The 17,939-nt window shown below is 39.5% G+C and overlaps 1 protein-coding gene across 11 annotated transcripts in view; it reads right to left on the bottom strand.

Annotated features, from left to right (window-relative positions):
* Positions 1-11,068: 11,068 nt before the first annotated feature.
* Positions 11,069-17,939, bottom strand: part of Agfg1 (ArfGAP with FG repeats 1) — a 48,645-nt gene continuing 41,774 nt past the window's right edge. For 7 of the 11 annotated variants that reach the window (XM_085697583.2, XM_085697581.2, XM_085697573.2 and 4 more), the window contains 4 exons: positions 16,863-16,910; positions 14,893-15,051; positions 13,704-13,795; positions 11,069-13,175 (listed from right to left, as the gene is read on the bottom strand). In XM_085697583.2, the coding sequence (XP_085553709.1) occupies positions 13,116-13,175; positions 13,704-13,795; positions 14,893-15,051; positions 16,863-16,910 (359 nt within the window). In that variant the 3' untranslated portion in view covers positions 11,069-13,115. The remainder of the gene's footprint in view (positions 13,176-13,703; positions 13,796-14,892; positions 15,052-16,862; positions 16,911-17,939) is intronic. The other 4 variants (XM_085697576.2, XM_085697598.2, XM_085697588.2 and 1 more) reach the window with 2 other exon arrangements.

The raw sequence follows: 17,939 nt of genomic DNA, 5'->3' as shown, positions 1-17,939 counted from the left end.
TGCCTATCAGTTGCTATGCACTGACTTTATGCCAGAGATTCAAATGAAGTTTGAATGCTTCAGCACAGTATAAATATTAAGTGTTCTATTCATACAGTTATCTTACTTTTGCATTTAAAAGTGAGACATAGAGCCTGTCATGGCTCAATGGATAAAGGTGTTTGCTGCTAAGTTTAATGGAAGTCATATGGTTAAAGGAAATAGGCCACTTCTGCAGACTGTCCCGACTCCCCTATGTGTGCACCATGGCGAGTATGCACTTACCTACCCCACATGCAAACAGATAAATGTAACAAAGTGAGATATACTTCGTGTACTTTAAACATTGCAATTATAATTAAAATGTTTATAGTACATGAAATATATCTCAATTTCTGTCTATTCACAAAATGTATTTTTATTTTAGCACCCCCCATAAAAATAACCATAACCATTAGCGACCATATATTTCTTTCTCTTCACCTACTTCATTCTTCTTTGGTGCCCCATTCTAGCTAGCTTCCTATTGCTATGACAACACGTAATCAAAAGCAACCTGGGAAGGAACGTCTATTTGTCTTACTCATCTCCATCACAGTCCATTACAAAGGAAAGTCAGGGCAGAAACTGGGAGGCAGGATCATAGAAATGCTGTTACTTGGCAGTATGACTACGAACTCCTTAGTTGATACAATGGGCACTTGTTACATTTCACTGATCATTTAGTTTTATTTTGGGGGTAATACAGTTGACTGCGCCTGCTTCCATCTTCGAAGATGGAATAGAATTCCTCAAGTTAATTTCTGGACCAACTCTTCAGCCACGCCTGTTACTCAGTGTTGTTCTTAAACAGCCCTCTGCTCATCTGCTCACTTTCACACCCTACTTTTCTGAGGCCTAGAAGATATTCTTTCACAAGTTTACCTTTCCGGTCTCTATAAATTCCTTCCCAAAGATCTGTTTCGCATCAGTCTTCAGTCTTTCTAGCTGTGATTGTTTGGAGGCAACACATTCTTTGCCTTCACTTATTTAAGTCTATCTTTATCTCTGTGTTCCCGAAAAATAGAGATGCTGTATATTGGCCACCATGTATGTGGTATTTGTTAGAATCAATGAGCAATGACAAATCCTTATCCCCTATAATGCTCACAATTCACATTAGTTTCAGCCTTTAGTGTGGCAGGAATGTACAATACACAAGACTCATGAGGTAACTTGTCTACGTCCTGTGATGGGCCAGCAGGATGACTCAACAAGTCCAAGTGCTTGCTGCCAAAGCCAAACCTGACAACCTGTTCAATCCCTGCGATTCACATGATAGAATAGACTCCCAAAAGTTGTCTTCTGACCTCTAAATCAGACACACACACACACACACACAATTGTAAAAGTCCAGTGTCCCCCCCCTGCTCATTCTTGGGCACGAGCAAGACACACATCTGGGTATACCTGTTGAGTGTCTCCGGAGACAGCAGACTAAAGTGAGGAAAATTGTACCATTAGCTGAGTTGAATAGAGGAGCAAAAGGCATCTGCGTTATGGAAAAATTAAAAATGCTGTAGGATCCCCGGTGGCAGTAGGCAGCAGAAATGCTGTAGGCCCCCAAGCGGTGGTAGTGGACCATGTGGCGGCAGGCAGCGGGCCCTGAGAGCAGTCAGTCCCAGGCAGAGATGGCTGCCGATCTCCGAGTGGTGGCTGGTCCCAGGCAGGGAGACACATAGCGGGCAGGCAAGAGAGAGACATGCAGAGTGAGGTTGAATATTTATACAGGGGGTTATAGAGGGGGAAGGGAAAAGGGGAGAAGAGCAAAGAGAGAGAGAGAGAGACAGACAGACAGACAGACAGACAGACAGGAGAGAGACAGAAAAGGGGTGGGAAGTGGAGGAGTAGGGAGAGAGGCAGAAGCAAAGCTGCCTCCCCTAGAGGAAGATGAAATAAAGAGAGAGCTCAGGTTGGAAACTGAAGATCAGCCTGCCTCAGTGGATGGGGAAGGGAATGGGTGTGGCTTGTCTCTTAAAGAGCCAGCACAATCATTACATTCTGCATGATTTTCTCCATTTCCTAGTCCTGACAAGTAAGCAAACAGCCTCCTACTGCCACAGACAGGCCTGTGCCCTTCTCCATTCTTCCCCACCTTGAATGGCTATACCCCTTGAACTGGAACCAACACACATATACAGATATACCTTGCTCCTCCATCTTGAAGGGCTGTACCCCGAGTTGTGAACCAAAACACACACATACACACACACACACACACACACACACACACACACACACACACACACACCTTGCTCCTCCACCACCAGCTTCTTGCCAGGAACCCGTGACAGTCCTAAGCATGTCACACACCACACCCCCACTACCAGTCTTTTACATCATTCAGTTCTTGTTTTTGGAGACAAGGGTCTCTCTATAGTTTTGGAGCCCATTTTGGAACTTGCTCTGTAGACCAGGCTGGCTGGAACTCACAGAGATCCACCTATCTCTGCCTCCCGAGTACTGGGATTAAAGGCATGTACCCTCACTGCCCAGTTATATCATTTAATTTTTATCAAAAAATTTTTAATTTACCTTTTTGGAGAGGAAATTCTCCAAGACTATCCTCATCTATCGAGGGCTTTCAGCAAATTTTCTCATTAGTTCCTCAAAATTTAATTTTTCTTCTTTGGAACTCAATTACTTATAAATTCAATCTTTAGATATTTTCTGATGGGTAACTTAGTGTTTCTTATCTGTGAATAACTTACACTGTGGCGCCTTCAACATTACAGACCTTTGTCATCTCCAATCTGCTATGGAATTCACCAGATTTTAAAGTCCATTCTTGAGCTCAACTATGCCTTTGGTAATTTCTTTCTCTCTCTAACATATAAAATAGGGTCCAGTCATTCTTTATTCTAGTCTAACCACAATCTCATGGAAATTCTGCCCAGCTTGGCCTCTCAAATGCTGGGACTACAGGCATGTGTCACCACACCTAATTACTCCATACTAATGACCTCAGACCTCACTCAAATCTCATCTGCTGATGATCATGATCTACACATGACTGCTGTGACGTATCTTAAAGCTGAGCTTGACGTCTTCTCACCACCCGGCCACTTCCATAAGCCAAGAGAGCACTCTTCATCCAACTCTCCTAGCTAGTTGCCTGAGAACAGACTGTTCCCACCTGTACAGTCTCATTATGCAGATTCAAGATGCCAAGAAGTTTTCCAAGTTAACACAGTCCCATTGTGTTCCTTCTTAAATCCCAGCCATATCTCAAAATTGCCAATCTGGTTATATTCAAACAACTCTTATAATTCAGAAGTCCAACACAACATAGGAAGATCTATCCTGTTTTTCACCAGTCCAGCCTGGCCTCATAATGTTGCCGCCAGTGTGCATTTTCTCCACTATATAAAGTTTCTGCAAGCCCTGTATTTTTGAGCTACCTGACCTCCATGCTTGCACTGCTCGACTTTGAACTACAACACTCTTTCTTGACTTTAAATCTCAGCTGGGTATTTCTTTTTATAGAAGCCCTTTGCCAGTCTCTGCTTTGGTTTAGCAGCTCCTCTCTGTACTCACGGCACCTCACCATCCATCACTGCTTTCATTTCCTGATGATTTGTCTATGTCCCTCACTATACTAAAACTTGAACATAATTCCATGTTCGCCACTAGATTTTTGGGCCAGCACTCTATATTAGCTACAGTTAAGTCCTAATATCAAACTAGTACCTGGTTCATGGTACATTTTTAGATAGTTGTACAGATGAAGATAATATGTTCAGAAGGTATGAAGTGATTATTTTCAAAGACTGCTACTGTTGAATGTTAGTTCTTATTTTTTTGCATCAGTGAATCCAAAAGAACACACATCTACCTAAGCAACACTGAGTATTAGACGCATGTAGCCGTGGGGATGCCACAACAGTAATTTAGTCAATTATTGAAGAGTTACTGTTATGGAAGATGTCACTGCCCAGTGGGCATATGCAATGACTTATAAAACTATGCTACACGACTGGACATCATTGGACATAAATATCCCAGCACTCAAAAGACAAAAGTTAAGAAGCTAGCTAGTCAGAGCCTGGTCTAGGCTACATGATAAATCCAGGAACAAAATAATTTAGGCTAATCTAGAAGCATGCACGAAGATATCAGAATGTAAGTAACAAGCACCTGTATTTCAGGTGCTCACAGGCTGAGGTGGGATCACCTAAGTCCAGGAGTCTGGGCCCTGTCTGTGTTAAGTGATCTAGGGAGGGAGGTAAGAGAAGAAGAGATAACAAACATATCAGACTTAATTGACAGAAATAGTCTATACTTCCAGTGTTGTTTTCCATAAGTCATGAAGAAACCCGATAAGGTTGGGATTAAGCAAATAAAACCGAAAAGAACTAGATCAAAATTTAGAAAAAATAACCTAGGGCCACTTAAAACAAAAACAAACAAACAAAAAAAAACCTTACAATGGTACAAGGAAGGGTGAATGTGAACCCAGCAAATAACTTTGTAGTTAACCAGGCCTTACAGAAAGGCTAGATAACAAGTAAGGCCTAAAGAGGGATGCATGGATGGGAAGGAGGAAATAGAAGTAGAGATCTGGGTAAACTGGAGGCGCAGAGGGAGAGATGAAGGGATGGGATCTTGAGGGAGCCGGCTGGAGGCAGGACGGAGGGGGAGATGTCTAAATGGTGCATTTTGGGGTTAGGGTGCATTTTGGGGTTAGGGAGAAACCAGCAGCAGGAAAATTCCCAGGAATCCACAAGGATTACCCCAGCTAAGACTCCCAGCAATAGTGAAGAGGGTGTCATCATCTATTGTAATCAGATTGGTGACTTCCCTAATTGTCATCAGAGGTACTCTATCTAGTAACTGATGGAAGCAGACCCACAGTCAGGCTCTGGGTTCCTGGAATCTTACTCAAGAAAGGAATGACTTAATGAGTCGGGGTTATTTCAAGGGGAAGCCACAAAGACAGCTGTCCTGAACTTGTGGGAGCTCATGGATTCTGAACCAACAGTTCAGGAGCCTGCATGGGACCAACCTAGGCCCTCTGCATGTGTGTGGCAGTTGTGTAGCTTGGTCTCTTTGTAAGGCTCCTAGCAGTAAGATCAGGACCTGTCCCTGGAGCTTAGCTGGCTTCTGGGAACCTGGCCCCAGTGCTGGATTAGCAAGGGCAGCTGATGTGCATCTAGAGGGCCAGCACTAAGAATGTGAGGACACTGGCTGGAATTTTTAAGAGTCTGACTGCCCACACGCAGCATATAGAAAAAACTACTACTGCATGGCCTACATCCTCCCATCCATGCTGTCTTTCCTCTTCTGGCAGCTCTTTACATCTGCTTTGGGTTTTCGAGCTTGGAAGCTGGACTCATTATATGCATCACAGCAGTGCTGCTGGGTGGACTTCTAACAGCTTCACAGCCTTGTGCTGTACATTTCCATGAGAACTGATATTAATTATACAGTCAACACAAGATTTTTCTCTCCAGCATCTTAAGATTTATCAACTCTGAATTATTCAACCTAACACTAGCCACAGAAACACAGGAGAATTAAGTGAATGGTTGTATGCCAATGGTTTCATAAAGGGTTTCTAGCATAAAGTTATAAAGTCAAAATTACAGAGAACACCGAGAAATACGACTTTACAAAGACACAAAACATCTACGAAGACCAGAAACAGAAAATACTTATAAAACACAACTCTACGTGACTTTACAAATGTTAGCACACAAAAAGGCCCAAAGTCTGTGCAACAAGGCTTGAATCCAGATCCTTGCACACAATAGACAACTGCTGTGCCACTGAGCTACATCCTCAGGCTTATAAACCAAACTACAATAGCGTCATACTAAAAAGTCGGACAAAATCCCAAGAGAAGCAATCTGCAAAACAAGGGTGGCCAGTCTCACGTTGTAATTCACAAAAATATAAATCAGTTAACACCATCAAACCATCAATTTGACAAGTATTTACGCTCAAAACTGATAAGGCATAGGATTCCAAAAGCATCCAGTCTTGTTATTCCAGTAACTGACTATCTAGACAACTCTGTCCAAACATGAGAGAACTGGCAGCCTTCCAGGAACGAGCCAGGCTAGAAACTGGCTGAGACCTGCACATTCTAGTGGGCTCATCCAAGCCTTCTAATATTTCTTTCCTATTTAGGAAGACTATTTGAAAAAATACAAACACTGGAGGGTGGTTCAGTGTTGGAGGGCTTGCTGAGAAGGCACAAAACCCTGGGTTCAATTCCAAGCATTGTAGTCAAAGAGTACATTTTGTTATGTATGTTTGAAAGACTTGACAGCATTTTAAAAAAGAACTGGATGGGTGTGTGTCAATATCGAAAATGCAATTTATACAGGTGTAAACTCGCCAAGATTGAATTACAAAAGTCATACTTAGCATCCACGTGCCATTACTCGAACTGCTCCCATTGTTTTATCTGTGTACCCTGTAATCCTCCTGAGAAAATTTTATGGAAGGCCGGGAGCCATCACCGATGGTAGTGGACAGGTCCCAGCAGAGGATGTAAGGGAGGTAGTGAGCTAGGCCACTGTTGGCTGTGCACCAACAGTGAAAACCACAAACATTTTAAATTGTAGAAATCCTGTAAAGATTCCAATTAGTCCTTTCAAATCTTTTTGGGGGCTTGGTGAGGAACAGTCTTATTATGTAGCCAGCCTCCGCACCGCTAGAATTATGGGTGTATACCACCACACCTGGTATTTTACAACTTCCACAGATCTCAAAAGAGAACAGGATAAAAACTAGGATTTTCATTTTGCTTTTTAAAGCAACAGACTCAATGAAGCTACTAGATTCCATCAAACAAACATTCCAATCCAGACACATGGTGAAACTAAGGCCAGAAAAAGCCATTTCTGTAGGAAGCAGGTACGGGAGAGCCTCTGACTGTGTCACCAGTCACCGAACTATCCTTCAGTACTAGCAAAACCACTTAACCTCTAGCCTACATGTTCTCTAACTGCATATGCGGTACAGGAATATGTGCACAACAGAGGGGCTGCTTTCAATTTCCCGGGCACTGTTATATGAAGACACAATTGAAGAGGCCATCCCAAATGGTATGCAAAGTCATGTCTTTATTTTTTTTGGCAGTATTTCACAATGAACAAGAAATTAGCTATGAACAAGAAATTAGCTAGACTTATCTGTAGAGCATTTGCCTAGCATGTGCAAGATCAAAGGTTCAATCTTCAGAATCTCCAAAAAAGGAATGATACAATTATCAAAATCAGTGTTTTAAATACCTAAAACCAATTCCCGCACTCAGACTGAGCTTTAAAAACCTTAGCATGAGCATTTTCCAAACATACATAGCCCATGGCCAGACAGCCCCTTTCCACTGTCCTTTGAGTGTCCCCTTCAAATAGAGTAAGTTATTTAATCAGTTATTGCTATTTTATCCATTATTCCATAGTGTTCCTCATTAAAAACAAACTTTTCTAGGAAGCAAATCCTGTGCATAACTATACTAAACGCATATTAATTTCTGTAAGAAATCAGAATCCAAACTTTTGGACTTCTTCCCCAATGCTTTCCACAGCAAAAGGTAACTTGGTTTTGAAGACAAGGAGTGAACTCTAGTTGTGAACAAGCAGACTGTACTTTCTTTTTACTAACACAAGATTCATTCTCCAAGCTGAGGTGGATGAGGCAGAGTACAGAACACTGGCAAACTATAAAGCAGACTTCAGGCCATTCTTTCAGAAACAGCAGGAGTCACAGGTGTGTGTGTGTGTGGGGGGGGGGGGTGATAGAAAGAGTAAGGTGTAAAATAAGAGCTTCCACAAGTCTCTCAGTCAGAGCACACGGAATGGCCTTGTGGCTTAATTTAAAAGCTGGGATTTTCCACGTAGTTTAAGAAAGAATTGGGAGATCCGAAATTTTTCTCGGGTGGAAATACAAAAACAAATTTAAAAAGCTGGCGAGTTGCAAAATAAAATTCTGTTTTATGGAAAGTTTCCTATCAGACAAAATCAAGAATTTTCGCCCAAGCATATGTATCCTAAAAAGTGTTCCTCCAAAAGGCCATCCGTTTCTGGATCCTGACGCCGTGTACAGGATAGGGCAGTGCTGCGAGTGGTAAACAGAAAGACGTCCAAGTTAACACAAAGGCAGAACCATGAAAGGCACGCATAGACAGACATAATGAAAGACAGCATGCTGAAGACTACGATGACAATAAAAACTGTGTGAGAGAGGGTGACAGTCTGTGATCACAAAATACCGTGTACACTGCACAACTGTAAAAATCCTACGCACGTCATTTAGAACATATAAGAACATCTAAGCCTTTAAAAGCCTGGCTCTCCTCACCACATTCTAGGAACACTGACTATCATTAGTTTACAACTTTTGCTGCCTCAAGCCACGGACTCAACAGTCATAGTCACAAGGCTCCTTGAGTATTTGTTTAGACTGTAACTTACATAACAAGTGATCAAGATTTTGGAGAACATATCAATTTAAAATTTGATCAAATGGCAATGTTTATCAGCAAATAAAATGTTCTGTCTGGGATTCTTTCTTCCTTTTTACAAAATTCTGAATCATAACATTCTGTTTTCATTGCTGGACAAGTACAGATTTCAAAACAATGAAACTAGAGACAGAAAATATGGATAGGACACCAGGTGTACCATGTTGGCAGAAGTCTTCATTGGAAAAAAGTAAATCAAGTCCTAAGTCAAAAGAAAAGGTGTCAGAGACCTATTCAAGGTATACCTTTTTAAAGGCTTAGTGAAGCATTGGAATGTATAACCAATAACACTCAGGTGCGCGTGTTCTTCAGGATCCCTTCAAGTCATGCTCCACCCATGGGATTCAAGGTCTTGAGAACCACTATGCTCGAACACACATCAGGAGAAAGTACAGCACCTATATAGCCTTATACCAGAAAAGATTATCATCTTCTTCAAATCTTTCACAGCACTTGGACATTTCCAAATGTCCTTTCAAGAATGTTAAACTAGTGTCCAGACTCTTACAGAATAAACCACTAGTAATATCAAACTAAAGGTTTTTGAAGCCTGTATGCAATCATCAAAGGGCCGATAGATCTAGTGAGTGAGTTGTGGGATCACACATCAGGGCTGAGCTGTAGTGGTCTAATTGCAGCTAAGGACACCTACTCACGCTTCTTTCAAACTGCATTTCATGACATCAGACTGCTAGTCAAACAAGTCTGGTGCTACAAAGCAGGTTCCTGTTCTTTTCTTCAGAGACAGCTGTGAAACATCAGCAACATCCAAGGTACACGCTAGTCACTCATTCCATTTGTTCAAATACAACCACATGAAAAGCAAATTAATGATACTGCTTTAGAATAGACAAAGTTCAACTGTCTTGAGGATAAATTCAATACAATAAGCTAATTTATACAATTTTAAAATTTCCCTTAAAAAGTAATTTTAAAACCATAAGGGGAAAAGATTACATAAATAAAGGAAAGTTGCCCCACACAAAGAATCACTGTCAACTTGAGGTAAAAGGCTGTCCCATCACTTACTCCACCACTCTAAAGGTTATTAAGACTCTGGGGTGGGGGGTGGCAATGCACACTTTTAATCCCAGCACTTGGGAGGCAGAGGTAGCTCTCTGTGAGTTCCAAGGACAGTGAGGACCATGTAGAGACCCTGTCAGAAAAGAAGAAAGAAAACAAAAACAAACAAACAAAACAGACTCTACAGAGCAAATGGTACTTAGTTTATCAAAGTATAAAAAAATTCATGTTAAATGATTTAAACACTTTGAGAAATACAGGAAGTTACTTAAATTTCAAAATAAAGAGAATCTAGCCACACCTAAATAAGAAAACACAATTTAATCCAACAGTACCTTCTCCCAAGAATAAGAACTGTAACTAGCTTACCTGTTCTGTCTTGTAGATTCCATTACATGAGTTGAGAGAAGGAAACTACTCAGTGAACACCTGATATATGAAAGGGTGTTAAAAACTCCACACCCACAGTATCACAGCTATTTAGTTAAAATAGTTAATAATGTTAAAAAGTTTAAGATTTCAACTGGAATTTCATTTTTTCCCAAACAACCCCTTGAAGTTCAGAAGGGGCAAGGTCTCCCCACAGGTAAATATACCAGAAACACACATTAAAGTGCTGTGTTCTCAAAATGTTATCTGCGGCCCGAGAAGAGCTGCCCCAGGTCTCACTGCGTCTCCTCTAGTTCTAAGATGGCGTGCGCCTTTCTCACCACCTGGCTTTAACACGCATAGTGCAGCTTCCAGTTCTTTTCTGCCGTGAGATGCAAAGTCTAAATAGAAACGGCATGAGGATCTCAGCTTCTACTAAGCACGACACTGAAAAGGTGGCAAAACAATGTTTGTTTTCACTTTGGAAAAGTTATTTTACGCCAAATACCTAGGTTCACAAGCAACAGGACTATTACAACTATATTTAAAAGTTATGTTTGAGAAATTCCTCTGTACTGATTTGCAATATAACTCATGAAAAATTCAAGTTTCATAAACAAAAGTTCTTTGGGGGATTTTAACAGTTATAAAAACTATGAACATAAAATATGTTTCAGAAATGTTCCCAACTTTGTGACTGGCAAGAACGACTAGTAACAAAGCACCTCCCAGTAAGAGGTATCCTGTTTACGAAACACATTATTTTATGGAAGAAAATGACAACCTGTCCTCTGTTTTCAAAAGAATCTAAAATAAAACATTTCCTATTCATAAAAACGTTTTTAAACTCAACACAGTTTTTGCCACCCTAAAAGACAAATTCATTTCTGATCAAAGACAGAACAGGAAACGTGTTTCAAGCAGAAGGGTAAAGATCCTGGGCCCCGTCACTCCAAGCTCTGATCTTCACATGCTCAAGACAGTAACTAAACTAGAAGCAAAACAACTTAAGTCTAAAAGATTTGTAAGAGAAAGATCACGAGAGAGCTCACTTTAACACTGGAGCTATTCTGAATCTAAGTTTTTATATTCTGTTTATGAGCACTCACTAAAAGTCAGTAATACAGGTTTCCCCATTTAATTACAAATCTCAAGATCTACTAGAAAAAAAATAGTCTTTAAAACTATATTGATAACAACTGTTTAATTTCCTTAACAGATGTGAAGCCTGACGGACTGTTTGGGTAATGGCCTACAATTATATAGTCTAACTTTTGTACATATGAATTGATTTGAATCTAATACAATTTCAAACAGAAGTTAAAGACATTCAGATTCTCCTTCCGTGAAAGTATGTGAAGCCCCAAAATGTACAAAGAACTCAAGACTACGCCCAAGTGCTGCTGAGCCTGAGCAGTGGTAACCAGAGTCTCAGGGGCAGGGTGCTCAGAAAGGGCTGAGACTCGGGCATGTCATTTGTCAACTACATATAAATCACACCTTCTGCTAAGGAGGGCAGCAGACTGCAGCCCAAGTAAACACCCAGACTTAAGCATGACAGTAACAGCCACCACTGCAAATGCATCCAATATGAATAAAATGTCTGAGCAGACTGATGCTTACATCACCTAAAACATTCCTACAGGCATTACATACTGTGTATGCAATTTTAGCTTTTTGGAGGGCACAGAGTCATTACCAGATGTACTAATATCGCTGTCCTCTGGACTGGGCTGGCTATCCCAACAGCCCTTGGCAGTGCATGCTCTCCATCATCGCTTTGAACTCCTTTCTTTCATCAACACAAATATGCTATTGGCCAGTACATCCAATTATTAAACTCTTACATTCAAAGAAACATGTATGTTCTACATACAGAATCATGACTTAGGGGTGTTTTCAAAGCACTTTTTTAATGATTTCAGTTCTCTTAGTTGTGTTTCGTTTTGATGAGAGGGCCAGATTATCTTGGGATGAACAAGGCATTACTACATATAAATAATTAAACAAGTTCATTTGAATATTAACAAAAAGATAAACTAAACTTAGTATTGCTACCTTTTTACACAAAGTATTTCATCACTTTAAGGTAACATTGGGTTCCTGTTGCTTTACCCCAAAACAAACAAACGTTCTATAGATAGTTATCAGTCTGTCTAGAAAATGGGGGAGCAGGGAGAGGAGCTCAGGTGCCATCATGTCACAGTCAATGCATGTCTGCTTCCAATACATTCAACGACAATTAAAATGGAGAACAGAAAAAAAATAGTTAAAATAGGCCTTTTGCAGTCTGAGAATTCAAGATCTTTAAAAAATATTTGTAAATACACATACATGCAAATTCTCCATATTTACAAATTTCACAAAATTAAGAAGTTGCAGAGAAATCCCAAGTAGCATGGTGAATCTGACAAGCTACATTTAAATGCTTTTCTACTGTCACAGTCCTGAATATAGCAGTCCTAGTAGTTTTAATAAATTTTCTAAATGGCCTTTTAAAAAAAGTTAGTCACTAGAAGTCTTTAAGAATTCAAGATGTTCTCAATTCACTACTCATTATTTAAGGCCACTTTGGTAAAGGCATTGCAGCAAGAACACAAAAACAATAGCATATTTTCTAATATTTATTTTGTTCACCTGCAAACTGTAGCAAACATGATCAGCTTTATTCTGCAGACAGGTGTCCTCCACATCTTTAAAGAATTTAGCCGTGTATAAATAGAAGAGCTCTTCAGAAGGAAAAATTCAAGAATGAATAAAACCTTCCAATTTTGACTTTGAACTTTCCAGAAGCGATGCTTCAAATGATTTTAGTCATTCATTCCAAGATATATGACAGCACCTTAAAAGTGGCTGATCTATTTCCTCAGTAACATTTCTCACATAACAATGTGTTAAAGTTACAAATACTGATATGCACAAATAGCTAATTTCTAAGAAAAATATGTACAGTACTGCAGCATAATGAATGTGGGATCTGCAATAACTTAATATTTGCCAATTTTTAACATACATGATGCCGCTACCTTTTCCTGCCAATTCACAAGTGAAAAGTTGTTACTGAGCCCTCTGTTTTGCACGTATTACCTGGTGTTTAATACACAATGCAGGCTTTTGAAAGACTTCTCTCGTGTTTAAAGCTAAGATCAGTGAAACAAGACAACAGGGCAAGAGGCGGAGAGATGTAATATGATCACATAAAAGTTCGTTCCAGTACAGTGTCTATATAAGGCTATAAGAAAGGATTGGTTGATGAGCTTCCTGTTGGAAATTGTCCTGTTGGTGCACCAGTCTATTGGAAAAAACACACGGACAAAATAAACAGAAATGATGTTTGTAGAAGAGGAAAGCATTAAAATGTACTTAAATTTATAACTTCATTCAAACTTATATTACGAATTTTTTATTGACATCACTTATTCATCATTGTTGCTGTCAACAAAGTATAAATCACCTGCCACTTGTTACAGATACACTGTTTTTTCATATGGGCTCACTTCACATATGCAGAGCTTCAACAGTGCCTAAAAGGAGTACTTCTAAGTTCAAATTAAAAAACATCTTGTTCTTAAGACTCTTTTCCCTGAAATCCAATGGATTCTCCAAGTGTAATTCTGACTAGAGTGCATGCATTTCACATTATAAAATAGCTGATCTGCTGTCCATAAGTTCTTAGAGACATTCCAAGGGCCATACATAATCTATAACACCATATTAACAGAATACTAAGTTGTATGTAGGAATAGTCATATTGTTTTCTCTAGTTTAAACATAAAATATAACTTATTTTTAATGTATTTTAAAGCTGAAATTCACTCACCATAAAAGGATTACTAGACACTCCAGCAGCTGCAACTTGACCAAAAGGGGTTACCACAGGTTTTGTCTGTCCAAATGTTGCAAAACCTGCACCTTATTTAAAAAACAAAACAAAAACCCATCAGTTATAAGCTACATTGCCACCAAGAGACAGTCCTAGTTTTAGAAGTTTTATATAAATTCTTCCCAGATGGCAAACCGAAATGCAAAATTAGGTCTCATATCTTTTTGAACACCAAAGACAAGCATTCTATGGCATGTATCAAGAGCCTCAGAGCTCTGAGAACAATCTAACTCAGCTCAGAGTAGGTCACTGATCTTCAAGGAGTTAGCTGATTGATGATGGTATAAATATGAGAGGGGACATGTACACAAGTCAATGGATTCTACACAACACCACATGTATATCTTATGAAACAAGTTATCACTTATGACCATTCTATGCACTGTATTTCCTAACTACTATACAATGTCTGAGATCTGAGGACATTCTTGAAATGTATGGATTTCAAACTTCAGCAAGTAAGAAACTAGATAAGAATAAAGGCTGAAATCATCTCCTAGCCAGTTACAAAAAGAAGCTGCAAGGGCACCACTGTCACCGACTAAAGAGTGCTCATCTACAGCACATACCTACTAAAGAGTGCTCATCTACAGCACATACCTACTAAAGAGTGCTCATCTACAGCACATACCTACTAAAGAGTGCTCATCTACAGCACATACCTACTAAAGAGTGCTCATCTACAGCACATACCTACTAAAGAGTGCTCATCTACAGCACATACCTACTAAAGAGTGCTCATCTACAGCACATACCTACTAAAGAGTGCTCATCTACAGCACATACCTACACCAAAAAGGCACAGCAGCAACCATTTTTCACAAAAATATAATCTCCATTACAAATCAAGAAATACATGAGAACACAAGATGGACTTATAAGACAAAGACATAGGTGACTCTGAGGAGAGCTTTACAGTCACTGATGTTTCCTAACATATGGTCAAGGAAATTTACAAAACCACAATAAAAACCTTCATCTGTGTGGCCTGAACTCCAAAAGGCTCTCTTCTGTAGTTAACACTCAGAGCCTAAGACTACGGTCATCACAGGACAGTCTCGAGCACTTAACATCACACTATGTAAAGGGCACTGACATCCTGTAGACAGCAAACATTCAAGCTTACCATTGGGCTGTTGAGAGAAAGCTGTTTGCTGAGGGAAAGCTGCTTGGGCTGGGAAGGTGGGCTGCTGGAAACTGCCACTAAAGCTGGTAGGGAGACTGTACTGAGCAGGAGTGCCAAATCCTGCTGGCATACTCATGGATGCGGTGCCAAAGGTAGCCGCTGACAAAAGAAAAGGGCAGGTCAGAGACACACACAGCAGTTAACAGCATGGAACACGCAAGACTTACCTAGAAAACACTAAGACACACACTGAGGGCATCTGAAAGCCCCAAATCCCGACACAGTAAGTACAGAATAACACTGTCTACCTCAACTGTTCTGAAATGCAGTGACCAGGAAGAAACTACAAACGTTATCATTTGAAATCCATCCCCCACCCAAAACAACTTCCCTAAGCAATTACTTAAAGCCAAACAATAGCCTGCCTTCAGAAGTCAGTCATACTGTGATGTATATAGGAGTATATCCTGGGTTTGAGGCTGTTCTCCTATGTCTAATTTTAAAAAAACAACCAAACATTAATTACTAAGTTTCATGTTTCTGTAGAAAAAAAAATTAAGACCTCTTCAAAAGAGTTCATTAAAAATAGACAATTTATAGGACAACTAGGGTAAAAGGCAGGGCATTCAAAACTAGTTTTATAACTACAGCCAAAGACAAAAAAAGAAATTCTATTTAAAACATTAATGTTATTATAGTGAGTTCCTACTAATTATATATGTGCCTATATACAGTCTTATATATGTACACATACATATAAACATTCCCATTTCATGACTCTGGAAGAGATTGGAGGATATCTGGGATTACTGAGCTGCAGAAGTTGGTGTAAATGTATGAAGATTGGAAAAGAAGTGCAAAGAGCACTTTTAGAAGAGATGGAAGACTATCGGGCACGTGGTCCCGTGTCCACGTTACTAGCTCTCCTTGGCTCGCTGTGCTGGTGAGTAGAGCATGAGCTGGAATCTATGTGGGAATCATCAATGTTTATGTGGCATGCCTACATCATGCCTTATTTACATAAGCAAGCACATTTATGAACAAACTCTCACTTTAAAGATGCGCAACAGCAGGACACTATGTGAGTAACTGGCAGAAAATACATAAAACAGCACCTTCCCATGAGCCGATGATATGCTCGATACAGGGAGGGACTCAGTGAAATACGTGACAACCAATGTTGCTTTAACTGTACACTACTGCTTAAGGATACAATGAAATACTGTAAAAGCCTATCAATTTATTGAATTTCCTGATTTCAAAGGTGACTGATTCAAGATGAAGAAATTAAATACTAAAAGCACTCCACAAGATGTTCTTAACAAAAACACAAACACACTGAAAATTTGTTACTCACAGCACTACTGTTTGACAATGTGAATTAGTTCAAGAGACCTAATTAGACTATAGACAGTTTCTTTTCTTCTTTAATTTCTTTACTACTTGGCAGGGAGGGAGGAAAAGAAAAGAAAGGGGGAAGAACAGGCTATTGGGAAGCAAGTGAACGAAGGAAAGTCTGAGCACACTGCGGGGAGACAAGAGGTTTCACTGCAGACAGAATGCACTGATACAACTGACAAGTCACTGCTGAAAGCACTCAAAGCAAAGCTTGGACAGTTAGGCAAAACCAAGTCCAGGAGATAAAGCAGGAAAATGATTTGATACATCAAAAGGTATCACTTAAAGTACTAAGAATTTTAACGAAAGAAAAATAATCAAAATAGCTATTAACATTCTAGTGTGACCATGGAGGTTAAGCAATAATGCTTTTCAGTATTAAAATATAAATCATTAGATAGGATTTTCATGTTACTTTTAATACAACACAACCTTGATGCCACACATCCATGCCCACTCCATATTAAAACATGGAAATAACTTAATTTCACATGCAAGGATCCAGAACACTAGCAGAAGCTTCTACAAGCAGCTAGACAAATTGCCACAAAAATCTAGTTGTGGCCACCTACCAAAATGAGCGTGAGGGAACACTTGAGAATGCATTGCTCCAGAAAGGCCTTATGGGAAGCCATAAAGAGATCAAGGTCAATTAAGTTATGTGCAGTTACTGTTAAAGTAAAAGTTAACTAGTTTCATTAAAGAGCTCTAGAGTTAGAACAGTGTTGCCTACTGGGTGTCACAGGAATATAACAACAGAAACTCACTCATTCAATTATATTCATAATATTGTAATATGTCACTTTTAATAGTTTAGAACAATAAATACCAAGTGAAGAAAAACTGATAAAATATATTCTTAAAAATAATCCTTCACAGCTGAGTACAGCAGTACATACTTTTAATTCCAGCATGGGGAGGGGGAATTATCTCTGAATATGAGGCCAGCCTTATGCTATATAATGAATTCCAGACCTACCAGGCCTGCACAGTGAGACTGTGTCAAAACAAAAGTAATTTTAGCTCTGTTTTATTATGTGAAGATATAACTATACTGTACAGTGAGATGTAACTGTGAAGATATAACTATACTTACTGTACAGTGAGATGTAACTGTGAAGATATAACTATACGGTACAGTGAGGTTTAACTGTGAAGATATAACTATATGGTACAGTGAGATGTACCTGTGAAGATATAACTATACTATACAGTGAGATATAACTGTGAAGATATAACTATACGGTACAGTGAGATATAACTGTGAAGATATAACTATACGGTACAGTGAGATGTAACTGTGAAGATATAACTATACGGTACAGTGAGATGTACCTGTGAAGATATAACTATATGGTACAGTGAGATGTAACTGTGAAGATATAACTATACTGTACAGTGAGATATAACTGTGAAGATATAACTATACGGTACAATAAGAGGCAGGCATGAGGGTATACACTTGAAATCCTGCCAACAGTTCAGAGGTGGAAGCAGGAAAATGAGTAGCTCAAAGGACACCCTCAGCTACAAAGTAAGTTCAGGGCCAGCCTAGGCTACACGAAACCTTATTACAACACACATATACACACACACACACATACACACACACACACACACACCATGAGACACATCCAAAAACCTTTTCT

Source organism: Myodes glareolus, chromosome 1, assembly GCF_982192425.1.
Source record: "Myodes glareolus chromosome 1, mMyoGla1.1, whole genome shotgun sequence".
In the NCBI taxonomy this organism is placed as follows: domain Eukaryota; kingdom Metazoa; phylum Chordata; class Mammalia; order Rodentia; family Cricetidae; genus Myodes; species Myodes glareolus.
This window is presented reverse-complemented; position numbering and strand designations above follow the sequence as displayed.